Source organism: Neophocaena asiaeorientalis, unplaced genomic scaffold, assembly GCF_003031525.2.
Source record: "Neophocaena asiaeorientalis asiaeorientalis breed wild unplaced genomic scaffold, Neophocaena_asiaeorientalis_V1.1 scaffold344, whole genome shotgun sequence".
Classification (NCBI taxonomy): Eukaryota; Metazoa; Chordata; class Mammalia; order Artiodactyla; family Phocoenidae; genus Neophocaena; species Neophocaena asiaeorientalis.
This window is the reverse complement of record NW_020174693.1, coordinates 459,401-480,159: the sequence shown is the minus strand read 5'-3', so window position 1 is coordinate 480,159 and position 20,759 is coordinate 459,401. Positions and strand designations below refer to the sequence as shown.

The 20,759-nt window shown below is 39.9% G+C and overlaps 1 protein-coding gene across 15 annotated transcripts in view; it reads right to left on the bottom strand.

Annotated features, from left to right (window-relative positions):
• Positions 1–20,759, bottom strand: part of ANKS1B (ankyrin repeat and sterile alpha motif domain containing 1B) — a 711,904-nt gene that overhangs the window by 291,058 nt on the left and 400,087 nt on the right. For all 15 annotated transcript variants that reach the window (XM_024758913.1, XM_024758915.1, XM_024758917.1 and 12 more), the window contains one exon: positions 10,425–10,577. In XM_024758913.1, the coding sequence (XP_024614681.1) occupies positions 10,425–10,577 (153 nt within the window). The remainder of the gene's footprint in view (positions 1–10,424; positions 10,578–20,759) is intronic.

Here is a 20,759-nt window from a genome sequence, read left to right as displayed (position 1 = left end):
AAAGGACACTAGCAATTCCATACCTAAGCATAGTCAGAAAAAAAAGGTGGGATGGGGAAGGCTCTCTGCAGCTTTATCCTGCAGCTCCTACACAAAGCTCAGAGTCATTCCTGTCACATTCACCCACTCCAGGAGTGGAAATATTCTGAGCAGCACTAAGCAGTGTTGGGAGGCTGAGAGGCTAAGGCAGAGGGAAGGGGTTGGAGTTGGGAGTGGTGGAAGAGAGAGGTTGAGCAGTGATTTCTAGAGGCCACAGTCTGCACAATAAACAGGGCGGCTGTCTGTGTTCTAACACGAGTGAGTACTGACAGCGAGAAGCAAATGGCAGCTAAGCTGTGAAAGCATGTTCCAAGGGAGCTGGCCAGCTCCCAGCCTAATGCTGGGAGAGAGAAAAAGAAAAAAATAGAGGCAAAAGAAAAATAGAACAGGGAGAGAAGAGAAAGGGATGGATAATAAAAACTCTCATGTGATTTCAAGTCTCACAGGAAACCTATGAAGCCAGCGGAGCAGATATTATTATCTTCTATTTAAAAAGGAGAAACTGAGACCAAGAGTTGATAAGTGACTTTTTTAATGTCACATACTGACTGGCAGATATAGGATTTAAAGTCAAGTGACCTGATTCTAAAATAAAGATGAAAGAAGAGAGGGTGCATTTGAAACACTGACACACACAGTCTGTCCTACCATTTACTTTATAAGCAGTAAGTAACATTTTCAGATAACCAAGGCTTGGCCTTTTAAGGGTCAAACTGAAACAATTTTAGCCACTATTGAAAGGCATTTCTGAAAGCTATTGTATTTGTCCTTGCCTCCCTTGAATACTGACTGTAATTTGCCCTCTTCTAGATACATGGGGTTATGATGATGGAAACTGACTCTATATTTATGGACTCCAAAATCAGGGACACCCTCAGGTTCTAAGGAGGCACACAGGTTTTACTGCTGTCATGCCTAATACATTCATGGCTAGAAATAGCTGTAGAGCAGAATCGGCTGACTCAGCTCCTATTTCCCTCACAGTCAGCCCCTCCTTCTTATGTGTGTCGGCTTCTGGCCCCAGCCTACTGCTTCTGATCATGTCATTCTCCTGATTAGAATCCTTTTAATGGCTCCCCACTGATTACAGCAGTGGTTTTCAACCCAGGCTACACATTAAAATCACCTGGGGTAGCTTTTAAAAAACTCCCAATGCCCAGATTCCACCACCAAAGGTTTTGACTCAGTTGTTTAGGTATGGGGCCCTAGGCTACAGGGATTAATGTAAGTAGCATGGACTGGGTCTTCTGGATTAACAAGGATTGGATTTATCTCCCCCCCACCTCCCCAATGCCCCTGCTCTCACCTGAAACGGAAAATGGAGACAAAATCTACGAAACACTACTTTTTAAGACACTGGAATGAAGCAATGAAGGAAATTGATATCTGAGAGATGAGAAACAGAGTGAACCCTAAAATTGTCCTAGTTTACCACCTTGAGAGAATTCTCAGGCCATTATGCAGGGAAGAAGAAGCCAGGGAGTCTGGAAGACTCTGAATTGAGAAGACGGAGGTGAGAGTCTAGGGAGACTAAAGTGGCTAGACTTTTCTGTATAGAGTACTAGAGACGACAGAGGGCTGATCAGCACATGCATATGAGGAAACTATCTGAGGCCAGATTAAAAAAAAATGCCGGAAAAGATTAGTGGAAGTAGTACGTAGAGCTCAAACAGGGTTGGTCGTAGTCTGCACTGTTCAGACCGGGAAACCTGGAAATTCACAGGGCATTGTTAGAATACTCAGAAGCATCTTGCCTCAGTAGTGCAAAGAATAAGCCATAGACTAACTGATGCTCTGGTTTTGCCTAACAAATCTTAAAAGTAAGACCTGAAAGGATCAAAATATATCCAAGGAGCTTCTCTGTGTCTGATAATGGAGCTCAAGAATATTTATAGGAATACAAAAATATCCAGTACCTAACAAGGTAAAATTTGTTAACGTCTGGCATGCAATACAAGTTACCAGGCATGCCAAGAACATTGAGGAGAAGAATCGATCAACTGAAACCGACCCCAAACCGACACAGATGTTAGAAGGCAAGGGCATTAAAACAGTTATTATAACCACATTCCTTATGTTCAACAAGTTAGAGAGAAGATTGAGAATGTTAAATAGAGACCTGAACAATAAAGACTGAAGTCTAACTTCTAGAGATGAAAACTATAATCTCTGAGATTAAAAGTACACTGGATGTTAATAATGGCAGATTAGGTATCATAAGAAGAAAAGATAAGTGAACTTGACACAGCAATAGAAACTATCCAAATGAATCACAGAGAGAAAAAATAATGAAAAAAAATAGGTAGAGTATTGGTGAGTTGCGGTCCAACTTTAAATGGCCTAATGTACATGTGATTGAAGTTTCCAAAGGAGAGGAGAGAGAAGGCCAGGCAGGAAACAACATTTTAAGAAATAATGACCATGATGCAGCCAACAGGGAAAACAATTTAGAGGTTTCTCAAATATTTAAAAACAGGATTACCATACGATCTAGCAATCCTACTTTTAGGTATATATCCAAAAGAATTGAAAATAGGATCTCACGGAGATGTTTGTACACTGATGTTCATTGCAGCATTATCCATAATGGTCAAGGAGTAGAAGGAACCTAAATGTCTATCAACAGATGAATGGCTAAAGAAAATGTGGTATATACATTCAGCCTTAAAAAGAAGAAAATCCTGTCATATGCTATAAGGGTCCTGATGAAGAATATTTTGTAGCCTGTGGGCATGGGAGAAAAGGCTGGAATGCTGAGCTTGGCTTAGATCTGGGTAGTATGTTCAGGCATGGAATGTGGAAGGGTGGACGTGGCTTCTTCAGAGGAAATTTGAAATGCTTCTATTTTAATCAGGAGAAGAGTGAATGAAATCTGGGTGGGGAAAAAACAATGGTGTCTACTAAAATAACTTTTTTAAGGTAGAAATTTCTAGATACTCAGAACATGGTTTTCTTTTTTGCACAGAGATGGGTCATTAATAGCTATAATCAGAGGGTTTCAGTTATTCATGAAATTAATTTGTTGCTGAGTGTCTAGACTGTCTCTTCAGGGCCAAATGCCTTGTTTACTTTCAGTGTGTGTGTGTGTGTGTGTGTGTGTGTGTGTGTGTGTGTGTGTGTTTACTAATTCCAGTATCAACACTTAGCAGTGCTTATTCAATAATATTAACCCCAAGGCGCTGTAAGAATGCAAATTCACTTTAAATGCAAAAGAAAAGCTATATTCCTTCCAATGAAGTTTTAGTGTTTAAGTGCATTTTATTGTGATGTAACTTTATCTCAGTTTAGGTCAATGCTCCAAAGTTGAGAGCAGCATGATAGGTGCAGATACGCAAAACATGCTGAAAGATAGTGGAATCAATAATACCAGCCTTAGTCCGTCATCAATCTCCATGCCATATGTGAAAGGGCTAAAAATCACTTGAAAGTGAGTATTTATCTGGAAGAGGATTGTTCATCTCATATGAGGAACGTAGAAGGGTGCTTCTTCCAAAACTTGGGCCAAGTGAGGCAAGCCTCTGGAGAGTCCTGCGAAGAGCCTGCAATGTAGATGCAGTGAGTGCGGGTGGCAGAGTCCAGGGGCTTTACCTGACACATAGTGTCCGAAAAAGTCTGAAGCCCAGAGGCTTCGGTGTCTAGCTGTCCCGAAGGCTTGTGAAGAGCCAGCTGTACCGTCTATGAGTGTAAATAAAATGCTTAAATCCACAGGTCGTACATAAAATTTGCTCTACACTTGAACACTCATATCCAGTTATTTAGTTAAAGCCTTTGGCTTTGATTAAAGTTGTTAACATTTGAAGTGTTGACTAATGTAGCCTCTCTGGTGTGGAAATATGAATATTCTTCTCATTTATTAATGTCCTATAGTGAAGCATAACCTTTTACTTAAAATAATTGGTCTGGAAATGGAATTATAATATTCTTCTCCCCATTCCTCCCCTGCAATTTGTGAATTTGGTGATTATTCTTCTTGGTTGGGATTATAAGTTATCATTTGCATTTATCCAATACACACATATACAAACACACACAGACACAATACAAAAAAACTTCTGGGAGTAAATTTAATTTCAGTTATAGCAATGAGGGTAGGGCAGAGAAAAGTGTGACTTTATAATTCTGGTCATGAAATAAAAACATCAAAGCAAGAAATAAGTCTAAATTTGATGCTGATAGGACTACATTTCTACCGTATTTAAAGCAAATAAAGTCACACTATTGAAGATTTAACATAAAATTAGAATGTTAACTTTGAAAGTTTCTTAGTGTATCTCCAAGTGATCAGATTATCACAAAATTTCCCTGGGAAGGTAGAAATGGAATCAACAACATTGCAAAAGAAAAAACAAGAAATTTGACAGCCCTAAGCAAAAGAGTGATGTAAGTATAGTTTCAGCAGCTATTAGGCAAGAAGCAAATGATATGCTCATCAATTTTCTGTTATAAAAATAAGCCCAAAGGATTTTCATGGGACACATATGGGTATTGCTACCTTAATTATTTTGTTTCTACCCAAAGGTATTTGAAACACAACCAACTGTCAGAGTTGGATTTTTAAAGATATTCCTGTACTTATGAGCAGAGATTTAAGAATGCACTGAAGACTGGACTTTATTTTGTTCTTCACCGGGTACTTTTATCATTATCAATATTGTAGGAGATCATAAGCCTGGACTAGAATTATTTCCTTGGTAAAAAAATGAATGATAAAACTAATGGGAAATTAATAATGTGTTCTACATTGATGTTCACAGATGTATAAATTGGACAGTGTTCAAATTTATTTCATCTAATCAAAATCCCCTTAGTAGGTACACAGTGATAAAATAAATTAACGTTGTTTTTCATAATTGCAATACGTTTTTGTTGTTGTTTAGGAAAGGGATTATTTCATGGAGATTATAATTATCCATACCTACTTCATGCAGAAAATGTGTAGCCCTTTTATTTAAAATTTCCCCCTGGCAGAGCTGTAGAGATTTTTCAATAGCAGTAAAAACTGTTGTGTAAGCTTCGTAATACCATATGGAAGGCCTGAGTAACCTTCTGAGTAAAAAAAAAAAAAAAAAAAAATTCATGTACTTATGCACTGCTAACTAGTTTTTAATTCTAACAAGCCTTTGGAGAGGACTATAATTCAGGCTAGAGATTCACCCAGCTAGCATCTGCAGAGGGAAATATTTGCCTGACAATATCTCTCAATATTCATACAACACTAAAATATTAATACAAAAGTGAAAGTAATGTTAAATATGTTATTATTGGTCATGGCAGACACAGGGGTAAAACAGAGCTATTGATGAAACGTCAGCTTCTGAATATGAAGCACAGATTAGGGAATATGGGAAACAATAACTGGCAAAGACTTCATTTTCTAAGTCTAGACCACACAGGCCTGTAAAACTGGCAATACCTTATGTCTTAAAAGTTTATGCTTGATTTCCACTGCTGACAATGCTGCTATTAAGATATGAGATCTCCCTTTTTGACCCACCTCCTAGAGAAATGGAAATAAAAACAAAAATAAACAAATGGGACCTAATGAAACTTAAAAGCTTTTGCACACCAAAGGAAACCATAAACAAGACGAAAAGACAACCCTCAGAATGGGAGAAAATATTTGCAGACAAAGCAACGGACAAAGGATTCATCTCCAAAATATACAAGCAGCTCATGAAGCTCAATATCTAAAAAACAAACAACTCAATCAAAGAATGGGCAGAAGACCTAAATAGATATTTCTCCAAAGAAGATACACAGATTGCCAACAAACACACGAAAGGATGCTCAACATCACTAATCATTAGAGAAATGCAAATCAAAACTACAATGAGGCAGTTGTCACACCGCTCAGAATGGCCATCATCAAAAAATCTACAAGCAATAAATGCTGGAGAGGGTGTGGAGAAAAGGGAACCCTCTTGCACGTTGGTGGGAATGTAAATTGATACAGCCACTATGGAGAACAGTATGGAGGTTCCTTAAAAAAATAAAAATAGAACTACCATACGACCCCACAATTCCATTCCTGGACATGTATCTGGAGAAAACCATAATTCAAAAAGAGTCATGTACCACAATGTTCGTTGCAGCTCTACTTACAATAGCCAGGATATGGAAGCAACCTACGTGTCCACTGACAGATGAATGGATAAAGAAGATGTGGCACATATATACAATGGAATATTACTCAGCCATAAAAAGAAATGAAATTGAGTTATGCGTAGTGAGGTGGATGGACCTAGAGTCTGTCATACACAGTGAAGTACGTCAGAAAGAGAAATACCGTATGCTAATGAATATATATGGAATCTAAAAAAAAAAAGGTCATGAAGAACCTAGGGGCAAGATGGGAATAAAGACACAGACCTACTAGAGAATGGACTTGAGGATATGGGGAGGGGGACGGGTAAGCTGGGACAAAATGAGACAGTGGCATGGACATATATACACTACCAAATGTAAAATAGATAGCTAGTGGGAAGCAGCCGCATAGCACAGGGAGACTAGCTGGGTGCTTTGTGACCACTTAGAGGGGTGGGATAGGGAGGGTGGGAGGGAGACGCAAGAGGGAGGGGATGTGGGGATATATGTATATGTATAACTGATTCACTTTGTTATACAGCAGAAACTAACACAACAATGTAAAGCAATTATACCCCGATAAAGATGTTAAAAAAAAAAAGATATGAGATCTCCACTACTCTCTCCTATTCCTATACTTTGGGTAGCTTTGTGACTAAAATCTTTATTAGGTTATTCAAATAACCTTGTTTTTCAAAGGCATTAATGTGCTCCACCAAGAAAAAGATCTTTGGGGACTTTTGGAAAGATTACAATTTCAAATGTATTCGTACTTTTCGAGTCACAACTTTGTGTAGTTTTCATTTCTTCATGAAAATACTTTGAATAGATTTATACTCAATGTGAATGTATTATTAGTTGTTTAATATCAAGAATAATACCATGTGAAATTGGAGGCTTAGTCAATACGATTTAATGATGCTGAAGTAATTTGTAATTACATCAGCAGTCAGTCTTCTCATCCTCTCTTCTCCTCAGTAGACCTCTATATCAAAGACAGCCTCCACCTGCACTTCTCTCTTCATTCTACATAGAATAGAAGTTATTGGAGCCATTGGGTTTCCTTAAAACTAGCCACTCATTACAAAGGTTCAAGATGGGACTTGCCCTAAAAGGCTTTGCTCTAAATCAAAGTGACCGTACGTTCCTTTCTGGCTGTAAAAAATAAATTATGGGTACTTAATACAGAATTGCTGGGCCCATATATTATATATGAGATTATCTTACATTTGGATACTTTCCCTCACTAGTTGGGATAAATGAAGACTTGAATTTGAGACCAGTCGAAAGCATCGTCAGCCAGGAGGTATACATGGTGCCTATCTCTCATTTTAAAACCCAACAGCCCTAAACCATCAAATGAACTACTCTGTAGCAGACCTAAAGGGCGTAAAAATTTTGTTCTCTGATTTCCAAGTCTAAAGGTACAGATAGTTTGTCCATAATAAGTAATTTATGGAGTTAAATGACTTGCAAAGCCTCCTCAAGAGTGTGAATTTGCCCATAAATTCATCACAAACTTTAAATTCCATCAGTTCACTTTAAGGGAAATATACTGGGTTGGTATTAGATGCAGATGTTGTACTCCAGGCCCAAGGAATTTGGCCTCAAGGTCTAAAACACAATTACTGTATTTTCCGATTCTGATATAATGCTTGTGACAGGTACTTCTCTCCAGATTGGAGTCAGATTGTATTACAGCAAAAGTACCTTCAAGAGTTAGTAAGGGTGGGGCTTCCCTGGTGGTGCAGTGGTTAAGAATCTGCCTGCCAATGCAGGGGACACGGGTTCGAGCCCTGGCCCAGGAAGATCCCACATGCCACGGAGCAACTAAGCCCGTGTGCCACAACTACTGAGCCTGTGCTCTAGAGCCCATGAGCCACAACTACTGAGCCTGTGCACCACAACTACTGAAGCCTGCACGCCTAGAGCCCATGCTCCGCAACACGAGAAGCCACCGCAATGAGAAGCCCGCACACTGCAACGAAGAGCAGCCACCACTTGCCACAACTAGAGAAAGCCCGCGTACGGCAACAAAGACCCAATGCAGCCAAAAAAAAGAAAAAAAGAGTTACTATGGGTGGACAGACTCTAGGTCCATCCACCTCACTACAAATAACTGGTAGGGAGATGCAAGAGGGAGGGGATATGGGGATATACGTATACATATAGCTGATTCACTTTGTTACACAGCAGAAACGAACACATTGTAAAGCAATCATACTCCAATAAAGATGTTAAAAAAAAAAAGAACCAAATGGAATTCTAGAACTGAAAAACAAAACAAACAAACAAAAAAGAGTTAGTATGGGTGGAAAAGGCCATTGTTCTGTCCCAGCTCAAGGCTGGTTAGCCCTGTGGGTAGTGATTTAATGCCCTGAGCCTTGGCATTAAACATGGGGCCTTATGGCATCACTGCCCTGCAGTCACTGCAGTCATCCACAAGGCCTGACCACAGTGACTGAATGGGCATCTCTAGGCTGCTGGTACACGTAGCACTGGGGAAAAGTGTGGGTCCAAGCCCACACCTTAAATGTTAGCCTCAGTACTTGAATTTTGAGAGACATATAGTCTTATTTTAATGATCCTTGCTTCAATGAAAACATTTTATAATATAGTTCTATTGGAATCTGTTCTTTTCAATGAGGGATTAATGCTAGTTAAGTGAGTGACTCATGTGCTATCTATCCAAAGTATTCATTCTTCAGTGCAGAGCGATGTTATTCAGCTGTTACGTAGAGATATTTATCATTGACTAGAAAGCAACTTAGTTGGAAGCATGTTTGTTTGATCTGTGGAAGATCCCCCTTTAATAAATGGCTAAGAGTAGCCATAAAATGAGTGTCAAGTTCTCAGTGGGAAACTAAAATCTCCTTGATGCAACTAAAAAGCAATACAGTTTCAGTTGCTTCAACTCAGACTAACAACAAAATTAATCAGAGGCTTTTAGTGAGATAGTGAGTTCCTTCTGAAATAATGAAAGCTTTTGTGAAAGGATAAGAACAGAAAGCTAAGAGTAGCTGATGGCAAATTAGAAGAAGAAACCAAGAATTTTCTCCATTTGAAGTGATTTTTAGATTAAAGTTTTTATAGATGTTCCAGAAAAGATATTATTTTTAAGACAGACATTTAAAGCAAAGAATAATTAGTTACTACTAATTAACCATAATTTAAAATAATTAATGACATTCAGTACATAGAGACTGGACTTTTGGAGAGAAAATGTCATAAATACTAGAACAGAGTGCTTTTGAACCAGCAGAAATGTATTCGCTTTGTCTTTCAGTTCATTAATGCTTTTTTTTCAGTTACTAGAATATAAAACTTAAGTCTAAGAAATTCTCTGAAAGATTAAATGATTTCTCATTTTTCAAAAGAAATGTTCATGATACCAAATAAAATATGAAGGCATGATAATTAGGCTATCTTTTCATCTCTTTCATTCCTTTACACCATTAGAAATAAAAGAGCAGTAAAAATAAAATGAGAAAATGATCAGTATCAAAATCAGTTAATTCTAGAGCCTGTGCTCTGCAACGGGAGAGGCCACCGCAGTGAGAGGCCCGTGCGCCACAGCGAGGAGTGGCCCCCCCTTGCTGCAACTGGAGGGAGCCCGCACACAGCAACGGGGACCCAATGCAGCCAAAAATAAAATAAATAAAATAAATAAATTTATAAAGATAAAAAAGCAGTTAAACAGATTTGGTTGATCTCTTTGGGCTCAAACACATGGCAACATATATTGGCCGGTTTTTAAAGAAAATATATGCCAAGTGTATGAATAAAACAAACAATTTAAGATTAGGTATAAGTCCTGGAAAATGAAATGTTGATATTACAGCAGCTTATAAAATAAGAAAAAAGTCCCTTCAAGTTTGGGGTTTATATATGCAGTTAAGGAATAAAGACAAGGAAACATAACGGAGATAAAAAACTAAAAATGATGACTTTAATTTTTAAAAATGAATAAGAGCAAAGAATAGAATGAGAGCCTATTTGTTATCATGTTCATATCCTAAAGTGACAAAATTTCCTAAAACGGAAAGCCTGAAACTGCTTGGAAGTTTTTCTGAAATAATGTAAAACACCCTGAGAGTCCTCTTAGTTCCCACACCAAAACTTCAAAAGACAACGATTGTAGAGCTTGACTAGAATCAGAGAGACATATATTCAAAACAGAAGGCATACCTGTAAATCCTTGTTGGATGTCCAAAGAGTCACAAAGAAAGAAAAAACTACCCACCTATGGTAGGAATTATCAAGTGTTGAATCGTTAAGGTGTCTTTAAGAGACCAACTTACATTAATAAGTTCAACCTCCCAGATTTTTTTCAACAGGTCCATCGATGTATAGCCATTAATCAGAAAGGCTTTGGTGTAGTCACCTAGTTCAATGGAATCCAGCCACTCAGCAACAGATGTGGGATGGTAGCCATCATGGCCAATGGGTCTCATCTGTAATTAGAAAATCACGTTAGGATTAATTTAAGCTGTTTACTTTGTGTTCCAACAGCAGAATGCATCTTGGAAATTTACCTGATATGAAGCAACAGATCTTTCTGGATAAGAAAATAAGTAAACCCAAAATACTTTATGCACAACTCTAAATTATTAATAATTTCATGCTGAATTAGTTTTCAAAAATGCACCCAGAAATTTCCAATTTAGCTGCTAAATCAGCTCCATATTTGAGAGAACTAAATATGTCAAACTTCTGTTGCAGACATTATTGGCATTCTGTTGGACGGAATTTAAAATGATGTCAGTCGAGCAGTTTTAAATTCAGTGCTGAAGGCACAGGGAACTGCACTCCCAAAATGTAGATGATAATTCTCATATGCACAACATCAAAGCATGTGAAAATACTGCATGACTTAAACATCCAAAGGAATTCATGCTTATGCAAGACATGTATTGTAGGTAGTGCAAACATGCTGGAGAAACATACTGCTGTGGTAAGCCAGTAAAGAAGAGGCTTTTGGGTGTTTAAGGACCATGTGTTCTACATAGACCCTACAGTATGTTAGACAAGAATAGAGAACTCGCTGGCAGACAGATTCCTATTTTTTGTCAGCTATATAAAGATTTATTTTTTTACTTTAGGAGAACAAAGAAGTGTGACAGCAACATAACGTTTCTGAGTTTAAATTGGAGTGTGAAAGTAATTTAAGCAAGAGAAACTTCTGGCATTAAAATTTTGTATGGATTATTCTAGTCTTTTGGTTTTTATTTGAAATTTTAGTTGAATTTGCAGTTCTTGGTTTTCGAAGTAACTCACTTCTAAGGCTTGTGCTGCTTTGCATGTCATACCATAACATCTAATACTTCAGTTATTAAGGACAGCTGGCACCTCATCAACTTGATGTGATCCTTCAGTGAAATTCATAATGGGAACAGCAAAACTGGCAAAATACAACATAGATTTTCCTCTTCCTTCAGATTCAAGGAGATAAATATTGACGGAAATCTACACGATTCTGATTTGTGAGCAGAGAAGAGATTAGTCTGGGCATCAGGGATGCAGATGTTAATCTCAAACATGGCAGGCTTTCTGCCACTATGCAGTGCTCTCATTTTTGAGATTCTCCTTACTGCTTTTTTTTGGAGGGGTGTGCAAAGTGTTTATTAGGGATCAACATCTGCAGAAGGAGGGATGAGGAAGCAGGGCTGGGCAGAAGAGGGGCTGAACTGTGATGGGGCTTGACGGCACCTCTGTGAACCATCTGGGGAGCTCTGGCACAGTTTAGGCTAGTAGAGTGTCCCGGGCAGGGCAGATACGAACAGGCCTTTGTGATCTGCCTCTCTGTCACTGGATGTTGCTGCCTGGGAGTAGCGTGCTCTGGTGAGGGCTCTCTGCCGTGGAGGCAGACCCTGAAGATGCTGATTGCTGGAGGCTGTCTGCTGACCACTCTCCCTGATGCTGGGCAAGTCCTTCCTTGAAGGGAGTTACAGGTGGTACATTGCCATGTCTTCCAGAATACCCGGGATCTCGATTCACCAACTGTTACTACATTTGGCTTTTGCCTTTCACTCTATACCCACTCACTCATTCACATGCACACAACAGTTATTTTTTAAATTTTAGGTGAACCATTGGAAAGACATTTCTCCTGAACCATTTGCGGACATCATGAAACTTCATCCCCTGATACTCCAGGAGCATCTCCCAAGAACAAGGACATTCTCCGACACAGTCACAGTATCATCACCCTCAATAAATCTAACATTGATAAAATTACGTTACCTAATATATAGTCCATATTAACATTCCCCAAATGTCCCCAAAATGTCACCTGTAGATTTTTTTTCCTAGCCATGAGCAATCAAAGGCCAAGGCAATTATATTTTCAAGTATCTCTTCTACCTTTTTTTTTTTCTCTCTTTTCTTCTTCTGGGATGGTATTTACTCCTTTTTTTAAAAAATTAATTTATTTTTTTTAATTTGCGGTACGCGAGCCTCTCACTATTGTGGCCTCTCCTGTTGCGCAGCACAGGCTCCGGATGCGCAGGCTCAGCGGCCATGGCTCACGGGCCCAGCCGCTCCGCGGCATGTGGGATCTTCCCAGACTGGGGCACGAACCCGTGTCCCCTGCATCGGCAGGCAGACTCTCAACCACTGTGCCACCAGGGAAGCCCTACTCTTTCATTTTTAAGTTCCCTTTACTCCTTTTCTCTTTCCTACCGCTCCACTCTCCAATCCATTTTCCATTTTGAGGTTGAAATGTCCTCTGTTTTAATATTGCCATGTAATTCATTATTTTGCATTGGGGTCTGAACTACATCAGACTTTTGTATTTCATTCTTACATTGACTGACTCATTAAATGTTTGTTCACATAACACTTAACTCAGTGTTTATTACACAGTAGTTACAAATGTAAACGACACCTCAGGAGTTGCAAAATGAAGTTTTGGCAGCAGTTACAAATAACCGGATACTATATATATGTGTAAAATTGGCAACTAGGACCCAAAGCAGAAGCTCAAAGGTATCAAATACTTTCATATTCTACGGAGAATTACAAAAATATTGGGGCCAGGGGCATTCTCCAGGACTTATTAAGAGGTGGTTGAACCAACTCTGCTACCTTGAATAATCACCCCAGCCTTAGGAAACTCCCTGGCTGTCCCAGTTGACACAAGGAAATAACTGGAGAAAGGGGAAGAAGAAAGGAAGAGAGACTCATTAGTTTTGAAATTAATAGCCTGGCAGGGAGGTCTTGCTGTTAGCCATCCAAGAAGCTGATCACCCCAGCAGTGGACGCTGGGGACGAGCTTAGAGAATCTTGATGAATCAAGCTGGGGTAGAGTCAGATGTCCCACACCAGAGAACTGTGCAGTAGGGTCCCCACAGGTCACCCCAAGCATTCATACTCCATTCCTTTAAGAGAGCAGCCAGCGGCCACCTGCCACACAGAGGTTGCTGGTGATCAGCGTTAGCCAAAGAACAGTGACGGGAAACTCACCAGAGCTCTGCAAACCAAACCCAGTCAAGTGTAAGGAAGTATGCCTTCCCCATAATCTCTCCTTCTCTAGCACTAGGGAACTTAGAATCAGAAAAGAGAGAGGTACCAGTCCCTTGGCAAAAGCCTAAAATGGGGTAGGGGTGGGGGGAGAAAATAAAACTGGAGGCTTAAATGGATAGGAACTGAATTTTCAATATTTTACGTAACTGGAAAGCTACTGGATATGTCTGAGATAACATTAAAAATAGTAACGAGAGAGTCAATTGAGCTTGGTTGAAGGCAGGATTGGAAAAAAAATGTCACATCAGTTTCTGCAGACTGCTCAGAAATCTGGTTCCTCCTGTGAGGCAAGTTCTCCCAGACCAACCTTAAGGAGGTGAGAGGGAGGGAAATATTTGGTGGAAAGATGAGAGACGGGAGCAGGGTAGAGAGCAAGCGTGAAGAGAATCTAGGAATGGGTACACTGACATGTGCAGGGGCAGCATTCATCCAGCTGCTCATTTGTTAAACATTTAGCCAGAGCCTATTCTGATAAATGTTGTGGAATAGTAGAGAACAAAACAAGTTATAGTCTCTCCCTCATAGAAATTATAACCCTTATTGAAAAAATATGTGACCAGATGAACAATAAATTATGAAGGCTCTGCATACCTGAAGACAGGAAACCATCAGTGCCAAGTGAAGTTACAAAACTAACCTGACGCGTATTTAATGGTATGCAGAATGGTTACTGCGCTGCACAGCAATTACCTTCAAAGCAATTCTTCCATCTGTTCCTTCATTTCTGTTCTTCCTGCCACTACTCTGTTTAGGTTCTTGTTGGTGCTTATAAAAACTAATGCAATAGCCTTCCACTTGGCCTCCTACATTTGGTCCAGCTTATACCATGATGGTACATCAGTCTGCCAAAAAGCCAGGCTCTTTAAGTCAACCCTTGCACAAAAATCTATAGTGGTTCTTTCTTGATAAAAGCCCAAATGTCCTATTCCAGCATCCTAGGACAACTGAGATCAGGTACAAACTTATCTTTTCAACCTAATTTCACACTACTTGCTACATGTAAACTAATACACATGATTAGACACATGAGTAAACATGTGTTTACATTAGACACATGTCTAAACAGTATGTTAATTTGCTAGCCATTCCACGAACATGAACTGTGTGTGCAAGACACATTCATTTCTTTGCTAATATCATTTTCCATGCTTTTTGCTTTTATTTCTGGAGTGTTTCTCCAGGATTGGCTTCTTGAGCTCTAAGATACAAATTTCCAACCATTTGTAAAGTATCTCACATAGATGTCCTATAGTATCACCAACACAAGCCAAAAGTGTATCTCTTTCAGCTCACAAACTGGCCCTCCTTTTGTGTTTCCCAACTAAGTTAATGGGGAAGCATCCCACTATGGCCCACCTAGATGCTTAGGAGTCATCTAGCTTCCCCATTCTGTTTTACCATCATATCTAATTAGGCCAACAAGTCTTATATATTTGATTTCCAAAATGTCTCTCAATTCAGTTCCTTTCTTCCAAAATGGACTTTGGAATCTGACAATAATATCTACTGCAGTATTGTAAGGATCATATGACATAGGCTACGTGAACGAGTGCAGTGTTTTGAATACATATGTCTTCAGTAACTCTTAGTTCCCTTACCTCCCCAGTGCCCTAAATTAGGCCCATGCTTATTTTGAAACTGTATAATGTTGAGTCCTTTGGCTGCTACTCTTTTCAACTTCCAATCAAAACTCTTCTTTCCTCTCCCACCCCTCCCAACTTCCCTCACTCCTTGTCTTTTCTACTTTGTTTTAGAAAGAGTTTATGACTGCTAGCATCTTTATACTCCCCCTTCCCACAGCTGACAGTTATTTTTCAGAAATATATCTAACCAGGTCCCTCAAGTCGATTGAATTGTTGGTCTCAATTCTTCGCTCTCTTCCTGGATTAGAATTATGCCTCTGTGCCCTTTGCTGAGGGACCTATATTGAACCCTGATGTGGCTGGAGTTACGTCTCCAGCCCATTGATGTTGGTCATGTACTTGCTTGGCCAGTGGAACAGGCAGAAGTATCAGTGTGGTGGTTTATAGATGAGGCCTCTGCACTCCTGTGATCTACTCATCCTTTTGAGTCCTATGCTCTATTACAAGAAAAACAATTGTTGACTAGTTGCATAACTGCTGGTCCTAGGAGAAAGATGAAGACTTGTGGGGCAAACCTAAATCTAGCCCGAAGCTTGGAGTCTACCCCAGCTCGCTGGAGTTCAGGTGAGTCCGGCTGAAGTTAGCTGAACCACAGCTGACCCGTGGACTCATGAGTAAGGAAAATAAATATATATACATATATTTTGTTGCTATAAACCACTGATATTTTGACATATAGGGGAAAACTGACTAATAGAGTCACTCTTTTATTTCAAAACCCTTGGTATTTGCATTAGTCTGGGTTCTCCAGAGAAACAGAATCAATAGGCTATGTATATACACATGCAGAAGCCCCCAAACCTGGCAAGTGTGAAATGTGCAGGGCAGGTTGGAGACTCAGGGAAGAACTGATGCTGCAGCTCAAACCTGAAGGCAGTCTGCAGTCAGAATTCCTTTGTCTTCTTTGGAGGACCTCAGTCTTTTTCTCTGATTGGATAAGTCCATCCACATTATGAAGGGTAATCTGCTTTACTCAAAGTCTAACTGATTGAAATGTTAATTTCATCTAAAAAAAGTACCTTCACAGTGATGTCTAGACTGGCGTTTGACCAAATATCTGGGTACTGTGGCCTAACCAAGTTGACACATAAAATATTCCAAACTCTTTATGAATCCACCAGCAAGTGCATCTACATGAGACTGAGAAAGACTAGGGAAAGGCTAAGTTAACATCAACATCCTACCCACGTTACGTGACTGTCGTCTAGTAAACACCTATGTACTGCATTCTCACTAATCCTCAACGAAGTAATTCTTTATTTTATGAGTATGATTGTTGGGGAATAATCCACTGTATTTCCAGTTAACGTCCATACTTTTGCTCATGCTATTCTCTCTGCCAGGGATGCTACTTTCCCCCTGTTCTCTGCTGAAATTCTTTCCATTCTTAAAAGGTCCTGTTCAAATGCCATCTCTTTTGTGACGCCTTCTCCAAAGCTACCCTTACTCCCGAGTCAAAACTAATCATACCTTCTACTAGGTTTCTGTAGTAATTTGCATAAAACTCTATTATAGCTCTATTCAAGTCTGATTTCTATTATAGTTAGAGAGGTGAATGTTTGTCTTCTTCTTTAGACTGTCGACGTCTTGGTGATGAAACAAGGTCTTAGCCACTTTTGTAGTCTCTCACGTGCCCAGCAGAGCATCTCACACATGGCAGGCATTTGCTAAATGTTGATTAAATTAAGTGATTTAATGAACACATGAAGACAAAATGACTAATTTTAGTGGCATCCATTTGTGGGGGAGATTTGTATTTTTTACCACATATTATGAAAATGAGGGCTCTTTTTATGGTCTAACAGTAATGTTTACAACTATTTAAAACTATTAAATACCAAGGACCAATTCCAGGTAGTATGCTGTATCACAGAACGCACTGGGCTTTGTTTCTGTAGCCTGGCAGTCCTGACTCTACTATTAACTATCTGTGTAACTACGGGCAAGTTACTTCACATCTCTAAGCTTCAGCATTCCCATCTATAAAATAAGGGTGTTAGATCAATGATCTCAAGGTTCCTTTTTAGTTCCTAAGTCTTACAATTCTATAATTTGTATATTAATATAAAATTAGTGTCAGATTTATTTATCCAGTAAAGAGAAAAGAAGCCCAAAGGCAAAGGAAAGGATTACAGGACAAGGTAGGACATTTAGGTTAAAGGCAGATGACAGCCACACTTCTTTCCTTCAGTGTACCCACACGGAGCACACGACTGCTTTCTCAAATTAGCAGTGTTTAAACTCTCTTTCCAGCAGGCACATCTGGCAGGACAAGGCTAGACAGAGACAGCTCCAGGGGCTGCCGGGCCTGCCATACTGCTGAGCATGAATGGCAGTCAGGCACAGTCTGTAATCTGAGAGGCAGAGTGGTGGGCAGGCAGAAGGCATTGTCACAGGGGTTCACAACAAGGCAAAACGATTCAACTAGTTGAATCCCAAAGTCTGGGGAAAACCTAAGTTGGGACAGAAATCAGAGATAGCAGTGAAGAAAGCTTCAGTCTCTGGAAAAATGAGGATATATCGGTACATTTTACTGAAGATCTTCCTTGTTGCTCTTGATGTCTTGCTATTCTGCCCAAATGTGCATTGACTTTCCTCCAGGAGCCTCTTAAGGCAAACCTGGCCTCAGAGAGGGCACACTGTTAACATCACAGGCTACACAGCAGGCAGAGATCACTGACCCTAGGACAGTGCTCTGTGGTGTCCTGGGGTTTCAAGGGGGCCAATTACAAGACAGGTGAACAGTCCAGGTTCTGAAACTGCCTGGTCTACTTCAGCTGAATAGCTCATATTTTAAGTCTTTTACACAGGAAGGAAAAGGAAGGAAAGCTTTCTCTACTTTAAAAAGAAATATTTGAAAACCACTGACCTAGAAGAGTTTTCTAAGATTACATGATCACCACAGTTTTATTTTCTTTTAATTTGTTAGTTTTATTGAAATATTCTGGGTTTGTTGTATATGTATGGACATATATATATATATATATAGCGTGTCATTCTCTCTGCCTGACATTCTTTCTGCCTGAAACCAGCTTTATCTGCTGAGACAAAGATAATACCTTATAAAGTGATAGAGCCACAAGATAAAAGGTATAGCAAGAGGAAGGCAATAAAGATAGTAAAAGGAAACAAAGGAAGAAAAAATGAAATTACATTATAATAGATTTGGGATTAAATTTAAAAAAACAGTTCTCAGTGCAACAAGCTATGAAGCCAGCATTATGATAGTGGCATGGTAATTAGATCAAGAGAATAAGGAACTCAAAAAAGTCAATAACAAATTTGGCAGATATTTTTATATCTGAAGGTGTTACAAAATTGAGACAGAGACCCATTGTTGTTCACCCAAAACTGTTCTCTCTTCTTCCATAGTAATGGGGCTTCAATTGAGCTCGTGTCTGCCTAGCTAGATTCGAGATACACTAGCTTCTCTTCTGGTTGCTTCCATGAGAATGCATTTGAGCCTATGGGATGCCAATGAAAGTGCTGCGTGTAACTTCCAGGTCATCTTTAACCTAAAAGGTTCTTTGCTCTAGAGCTGCGTTTTTTTTAATCTATTCTTGAGCTGAAACATCCGGGTCTGCAGCCCAGCTTCGTCCACATGGGCAAAACAATACTCTAGAGTTTGGGAAATGCTTCTCAAACCTTAATGTACGTAAGAATCATGTGTGAGATCTTAACCTGCAGATTCTAATTCAATAGGTGGAAGGCAGACTCTGAGATTCTGCATTTCTGACAAGCTTCCTGGCGATGCTGATGCTGTCAGTCTGTGGATCATACTTTAGAGGATGACAGAGCAACAGATGGAAGGTCCTGGGTCCTCCCACAGTTGCCCAGAGCAGAGTCAACTTGTAAACCCGGACTGCTCACTGTCAGACTATTACGTGGGAGAAATAAGCATTCTGTTCTTTAAACCACTAGGAAGTCTCTATTTTAGTGGCTTAGCCTTTAATAAAAACAGAATTAAAAATTAAATAAGGCAACTTCACGTAGAACATTTAAAGGAAGCCTGTATTTCCACTTGACAGTATGTTGCATTGTCTTTTGTTTTGTGAAGCCATGAGTTTTCATATCTGTTGCCGTTAAAAGAAACTTCATTTCTTTTAACTGCCTTTGTTGGTATCTTTCTGGCAATCATGCCACCATCCCTTTGTGACAACTATGCAAGGGGTAAGAGGGGGAAATGTAGAAAACCTCAAGTTTCTAGCTTTGACACCTGGGTACATGGTGGTATTACCAGCTGAGAAAGAAAAGAAAATAGAAGGAAATACACGAATAATTTTGAGACATGAGAAATTAAAGATGTCGGGGAATAGCACATTAAATTTGGGGGAGAAGTCTGAGGGGACTTACAACCTCAGGCAGCAGCAGCAGCACAAGTGGGAATCTTGGCTCTTCCACTCATTAGCTGTATGACCTTGAGTAAACTACTCAACCTTCCTAAGCATCCATTTTCTGATTAGTAATGTGAGAGAAAGAACCTCTGACGGTTGTCATAGGCATTCAGTGAAATAATGCAAGTAGAGTTTAGCCCAGTGCTCAGCACAAAGAAGCACTTGATAAATCTTAGTTATTTTTATCACGTGGGGGAGCTGAAATCCTACATGGATGGGACTGAAGAGGGTATGTATTGATAGTATGGGAAGAGAAGTGGCCTGAGGGAGAATCAACGTTTTCAAAGTGAAGGATAAGGATGATATTCAGGAGACGAAAAAGGGAATAGTCAAGACAACAAGAGAAGTGAGGGAAAAGAAGCTGCAAGGAGGCTGTGGGCAGCAGTGCTGGAATCTGCAGAGGTCTGCTAAGAAGAGGAGGGAGAAGTGCTCATGGCGTCTGGCAAATAGGTCTCCGCACCTCACTAAGAAGAACCCAGAAGCTGGTCTGTGCTGGCTTGAGGTGTGAGTTAGAGATGAGGATGTAGAAAGTGCAATCTAAATGATTCTGCTGAGGAGTTTGTATGGGAAGAGAAGGAGGGAGAGTGAGTTTTTAGAAATTACAAGGAAAAGGCATGGAAAGGAGTGACAAATGAGGATTCAGGGCTGAGGAAGGTCAGACATACAAAGGAGTAAGAGTCCAAGAGTGCAGTGGAGCTCGGGGTGGGGTAGGGGGCTTGCCTTCTGCTCTGGCGATTTTTGCTTGCCTTTCTTAGAAATTATAGCATGAGAGGCATAGTTAGAGATAACTTTGGGGTTAATAATTTCTGTGTTAACAGAAGCTACCTGGCTTGGACTTGGTGAGAGCTGGATTCTTATATGTGAAATGCTGGTAAAGGTCCTCATGTGGGCAAGGGCAGCCTTCCGCGTGGCATGCTGCTCCCCGGATACACACAAACCTGACTACCATTTATTGTAAACGTACTGGTACAACAGCCTCGATGTGCCAGGCTCAGGTACTTAAACTTGCCTATGATGCTGCAATGGGCCATGGCTTCTCTCTTCTACCTGGATGTACTCTGTGCTCTCAGACTCC